General features: G+C 26.1%; 3 protein-coding genes across 3 annotated transcripts, besides 8 other annotated features; 2 read left to right on the top strand and 1 right to left on the bottom strand.

The window, feature by feature from the left end:
- Positions 1-286: 286 nt before the first annotated feature.
- Positions 287-347: a sequence feature (AT_rich).
- Positions 348-461: 114 nt separating this feature from the next.
- On the top strand, positions 462-2797 carry CMU_038950 (uncharacterized protein; the record flags this gene model as incomplete). Its single annotated transcript, XM_002139141.1, has 2 exons — positions 462-535; positions 604-2797. The coding sequence occupies 2 exons, from the start codon at positions 462-464 to the stop codon at positions 2795-2797; spliced, it is 2268 nt and encodes a 755-aa protein (XP_002139177.1).
- Positions 1404-1484: a sequence feature (AT_rich).
- Positions 1938-1989: a sequence feature (AT_rich).
- Positions 2043-2065: a sequence feature (AT_rich).
- A 323-nt stretch (positions 2798-3120) lies between the features above and the next one.
- CMU_038960 (uncharacterized protein) lies at positions 3121-4149 on the top strand (the record flags this gene model as incomplete). The annotated part of the gene is made up of 1 exon (XM_002139142.1): positions 3121-4149. The coding sequence occupies one exon, from the start codon at positions 3121-3123 to the stop codon at positions 4147-4149; it is 1029 nt and encodes a 342-aa protein (XP_002139178.1).
- A 303-nt stretch (positions 4150-4452) lies between these two features.
- Positions 4453-5979, bottom strand: CMU_038970 (DHH family protein; the record flags this gene model as incomplete). The annotated part of the gene is made up of 6 exons (XM_002139143.1): positions 4453-4563; positions 4621-4856; positions 4957-5026; positions 5102-5222; positions 5440-5759; positions 5878-5979. The coding sequence occupies 6 exons, from the start codon at positions 5977-5979 to the stop codon at positions 4453-4455; spliced, it is 960 nt and encodes a 319-aa protein (XP_002139179.1).
- Positions 4594-4615: a sequence feature (AT_rich).
- Positions 5035-5080: a sequence feature (AT_rich).
- Positions 5241-5312: a sequence feature (AT_rich).
- Positions 5761-5781: a sequence feature (AT_rich).
- Positions 5980-6011: the final 32 nt, after the last annotated feature.

The raw sequence follows: 6011 nt of genomic DNA on the forward strand, positions 1-6011 counted from the left end.
GTAGCAAGTTATCATACTTGCCATATACTGGTGGCGGGTTACATTGTGTCTACTCAATGAGAATGCCACGAAAATTCCAATTAAAGTTATATCTCTTTTTTTGATGGAGAATTAACCAAATTACAACATTAGATATATAATTTTTTTTAGTCCACATATTAAATAACTTCTTTTTTTGTATTGTGATAAATTAGGTATTTTAGAAAGTAATACCTCCATTGAAGGTATTTACCAGTTCTGACGAATCATAATTTTCTGTTTTTATTTAGTATACTATAATGACATGTATTAAATATAATTTTAGTAACTAATTTTTTTTCTAAAAAAAAGAAAAAAAAACTATTATTGAGGATCTATAAAGCCATTATTAAGGTGGTACTTGGCGCCATATTCAACTAATGATTTGTGCAGATGGAATATAGAAATTTTTAAATTAAAGAAATACTAGAGGTTAAAGGCAGATGGTTCAATTTTATAGATCTAAATCTGCATGGAATAATAGAGATACAGATATTTTAGGACTTTCAGATGACTTGTGAGTTTAATAAAAAAAAATGGAATCTTACTGATTCAATTTCCTTATAATTTATTGTACTTCTGCAGATGCGAATTTCCCGATGATACTAAAGATAATCGTAGAATGGCTCATAGAGCTAGTAGTTTATCTGATATTTCAAATGTTATTAGTAGAGATGAAATTATAACACACCAGTTAAATGATACCTTAGTTGTTATATCCGAACAATCTTTAAAAGATTTAAAGCATAAAGTCGATGAATCTGAAACTCAGAAACATTTAATAGCTGCACTAAAAGAAAGATTAAAGAGTGTAAACAATGAAAAAGAAACACTTGAGAAGAAATCATTGGCTGATAAAGAGATCATATTAAATAATGAGAATAAGATATCCACTTTAAAGGAAGAGTTATCAAATGCAAATAATATGGTAATAGAACTGAAAGATTTATTAGAAGTATATAAACAAAGGATTAGTAAATTAGAAGAAAATCATGATTTTGAAATATGGACAGGAAGAGAGGCAGTAAATACACGAGACGATGATTTATGTAGTAATCCAAGATCTGAAGTAGTTACATTACAAGATGAATTAATGGCTGGATTATTTTCTTCATCACAATCTCTTGAAATTCATCCAAAAGATAGTGATTCTATATCTTTTAATAAGCATGTTTTGTTTAATGATACTCCAGAAAAACTTGGTGATACACAAAAAAGTATTTCTTTCAGTAATAATTCTGAATGGCTAATTCCTATAGAAATCCGTAGATTAGTCCCTTTTATATGCAGGATGCAATTATTTCAACAATTTGTTATTCATGAAGAAGATCAAATGCTAAAAAATGGAATTTCTACTTACGAAAACCATAAATCTTGTGAAGAGGAAATTTTTGATAATATAAATATAGAAGATATGAATATAATAAAGAATAATAAAATAAAATTATATAGTAACAATAATAATACTGGTTTTTTAGGTCCAATTGCTGCAAAGATTCGTTTGATTTTTAATCCTCTCAAATTTTGTATTCAGGATATTTTAAACAAGATTAGATCTAACCAAGAAGATTTTTCGTATTCTCAATCTTTGAGAATATTGTTAGAATGTATAAATAAACAAATTTTGGTTATATCATCTTATTCATTAGCTCCAAAATTCCAAGGTTCATTAAGTGCTAGAACAATATCTAAAGGAACTTTACTTGATCGTAATGAAATTTCTATAACACCAAGAAGTGCTAAATTAGCTCTAACATCTGATAAAAAAGATGTTGATTTGAAAATAGGCAATATTGAATATAAAGAATATGGTTATATGAAAGATATTCAAATATCTTTTCTTAGGTTAAAATTATGGATTGAGGAGGAAATAGTGTATGAGGATGAAGTTTCAACTATTGAACTGTCTAAAACTGATCATATATTTAAATTATTTAATACAATAACTAATGAAATTAATATACAAAATTTGGGCTTAGATAAATCAATTGATAGTTATCCAGTACTTCAATATGGAACTTTACAATTTTTTTTTATTTTATATAAAGAATGGAAAAGACTAATGGAACGGGAACAATCTTTATTGGGTGAATTACAACAAATGGTTAGAATATATCATCGAATAAAAACATTAATAACAACTACTGATCATAGCATAAATATGGAGGAAGATAGACAATCCTTAATTTTTGCTCAAGAGAATTCTTATATTAGTGAAATTGAGAAAGAACTAACAAGGCTTGGGTTAGGTGTAATTTCTGGAAGAGAGTTACTAACATCAAAATCAACAAATAATAAAATTGAGAGCAATATTTCAGATACAGATATATCTAAAAATTTAGTTAGTGTTAACATAAATAATAATGATCAATTTCTAAAGAGAGAACAAGTTAATCAATTAATTGAGAGACTACAAAAATTTCCAGATCCATATACAGCTGATAAGGATGATTTAATTTCAATTAGAGAGACAATAAGACCTTTGAGTTCATATGGTCGCCGTGCTCCTGAGCCTTATATAGGTTTTTTTGCACTTCTCACATTTAGATTAGATATTGATATACAAAATCATGATCGTGAGATTCGGGCCTTTCAGAAGGTTATAAAAAATATGGAAGATCAATGTGATCGCCAACAAGAAGAATTGGAAGAACTTCACGAAGAATTAGAACAATTATATGATACAATTGAGAAGTTCAGTTCTGAAAATTCTGATAGAGATTGGATTACATTATGTAAACAAGTTAATTTAGGTCTTTCAAATCAATTAGACCCATAGATAAAAAAAAAAAACGTATACATTATTGTATATGAATGTACTTTTACTTTTCCAATATATTACTGATAATTGTTTGGTTTATTTAACTTTGTTATGTTTATATTAGTTATAGAAAGTGGCTATATTACATGATAAATATTCTATGAAACTTTAGATTATCCAAAATTATTTTTTTGGCGCTACATTTTTGCATGCATATATTGCAAAAAGAAACCTTGTACTTCCCAAGACGTGATGGGCGGGCCATAATTACTCCCACACAAAATGCATAAAAGTACTTCTAAGTTTAAGTTTGACCAGATATTTAAAAGTAAAATATAAAAATGGAACATAAAGATTATAATATAAAAAATGATAGACAAACTTCCGGTATTTTTTTAGCTGCAACTAAAATGTATCAAGACTCATTATCTGATTTCCAATGTATGAGGGATAGATTATTAAATTGGAAAAAGGCACTAAATGACTCCAAAGTTCAAATGCATCGAGATTTTACATACTTAAAAGATATAGCTATTAAATCAATTGAGGAGATACTTAAGGATTTAGTAAATGAACGTAAAGATAATATAGAAAATTTAAATAATCAGATTGAACAACTGATAAATGTAATAAATACTAGTATTGAATGCACCTCAGCTTCAATTATGGAGTTTGAAAAACAAGTTTACCAATGGCGAAATGAAGAATCTGATATAAGTGATTTTTATGAAACAGACTATAATAAATGGACAAATTTAGATAACTCAAGAAAAAGTAGTGGTTATGCATACTGGACTTTATCTAGACAGCTAAAGATATCAGTAGATATGCTTAATCCATTTAATAAGCAGAAACTTAAACTTCCAAAATCAATAATATTTGTTATAAATCCTAATAAATTAATATGCAATAGTGGTGATAAAGATGCAATAATTTTAAATCCATTAAAAGAAGAAGCTCTAAAAAATTGTGAATATGAAAAATATGAGAATTATTGTATAGAACAAAATATTACAGAAACAAATGAAGATAATAGTAAATCTACAAAAGAAAATATATCTTTGTCTAATAATAGCTTACATGGAAACAAGAAGAGTAAAAAAGTAAGTGGAATAAAAGACAAAAGGAATGTGTCTAGAAGTTCTTCGGAAAGTTCTATCTCCAAGAGCAAAAAAGAAACAAGTGAATATCAAAATTTGATATATGATCATGAGGTATCACATGGAGATATATCGAATATTGAAAATGAATATTCATTAAACTATGGTACTAATGATGAATTACAGAAAACTATCAAGGACTATGCAAATTTATATGCAGAGTATTTGATCAACCAGAGCTTATCGAAAATTCCTAATTTATTTACTTAATATCTCTCGAAAAAAAGGTTCGAGAAGCTTTCTAGTACAATATTTATTTTGTAATTTATAAAGTCGCATTTCATATCCACTTTTATTTGTCATTTTAAGTAGAAATATTGCTTGAGTTATTGAGTCCTGCGTGATATGATTATCTAACTTGTGGATTACACTTTTATTTTCTGTTATGACAACTAGATTCTTTTCAATATTTAAGGAATTTGTAAAAGTACTTAATAAAATAATTAAACTTAAGCCTTGATTTTTGATGAAATTCTCCTAAAAGTCAGTTTTGGTCAATATATATGGATGTAATTACAGCTTAATCGAATATAATAGTAAACTTACACATTTAGTTAAAAATTGCTGATACCCAAAGTGATCAATAATATCTACTAGTTTTATTTCAAAACTAGAATACCCAACCTAAATTTTGATAAAGTTCATTTATACAAGATAATATTAATAAATATATTAACTTACCATAATATCATATGAACTTGTGTAATATGAAAAGCATTTGTAATCCATAGTCAAAATATCACTAATATCTAGACTTAATATTAATTTGGAATTATTGGATTCTGAATATAAAAGTTCTAGATATTTTAAACAGTCCTGATAGTTTAAATGCAACTTTTTAATTAAAAAGTTAAAGGACTCCTCATCTATTTTATTCCAACGTTTATTATACAAATCTTTAGATATACATCTAGTATCTTTTAAACAAATTATTTATACATAAATTAATGGAAAAAAATAAAATGAGAAATGTTTCAATTTCTTTTTTTTTTCTTTTTTGTAGTTTAAATAACTTACCTTTTATTATTGGTCCAAGTAGTAGCAAAGCAACACTTGTATCAATTTCAAAGTTCTGTAGATTTGACCACTTAAAAGTTTAAAATTTTTTAAAATCATGAAAATTAAATATTGAAAAAATTATCAATTTGATTACTTCACTTACAAGTTGAGTAACTAAGCTTGAACAACTTCCAACAAGTGGTCCAGGAGATATCCTTTCAACTGCTTGAGTTTCGTTGTTATCTTGATGGTGATCAATAATTCTTCTAACTTTCGATTTCCATCTAAAAGTTATCAAAATGAAATTAATTATTTTTATTATGTTTTATGTTTTATACTTTGCATAATTTAAATTAAAAAATAAAGTATAAAAAGTTTACACTTCTATTTCCCTAATCTTCAAAATAGAAACTAGTCATAGTTTAAGATAAAACTCAAACTTTTAGTAAATTTAAATAATTGAAATAAATCCAATAAACTAATATATATACTTAAACTTACTCTATTTGTTTTATATCAAGAATGTTATGGTCTACAAGGCTAATAAAGACACTTTCATCACTTTTATCATTGATTTTTGATAATATTTTGCTTATTATATAGTCATCTATGCAAATTAGTTGTAATTCTTCATTACCAATTTTTTCAGGAAAGAAACTGGTCCATAACTTGAATGGAATTTTCAGTTCTAACTCACGTCTTGAACAATTTACTACTGGAATATGAATTGACTTTTTTTCAGGAAATTTCTTGTTAGGATCAGATGGAGAGTTAGTTACTGATAAATATATGGCATATGCTATAGAACTACATATAGAATCCTAATTTAAATAAAAATTTATTCAGTTTTGCAATTTCTTGGGTTTCATAAAAACTAGTTCCACTTGTTTGAAACTTCAATATAAAGTGTACTAGACTAATTAAAGTTAAAAAACATACCAAGTCAGCACTTGTATTACCAATAACAATATTATAAAGAAGTTCAGAATCTGTTTCTATTTTATTCAATAGATTTGAATAAAATTCTTTCAAGTATCCCATAAATATAAGCAGTTATACTTTACACTAGTGTA

Source organism: Cryptosporidium muris, genomic scaffold (assembly GCF_000006515.1).
Source record: "Cryptosporidium muris RN66 scf_1106632373453 genomic scaffold, whole genome shotgun sequence".
Taxonomy (NCBI): Eukaryota; Apicomplexa; class Conoidasida; order Eucoccidiorida; family Cryptosporidiidae; genus Cryptosporidium; species Cryptosporidium muris.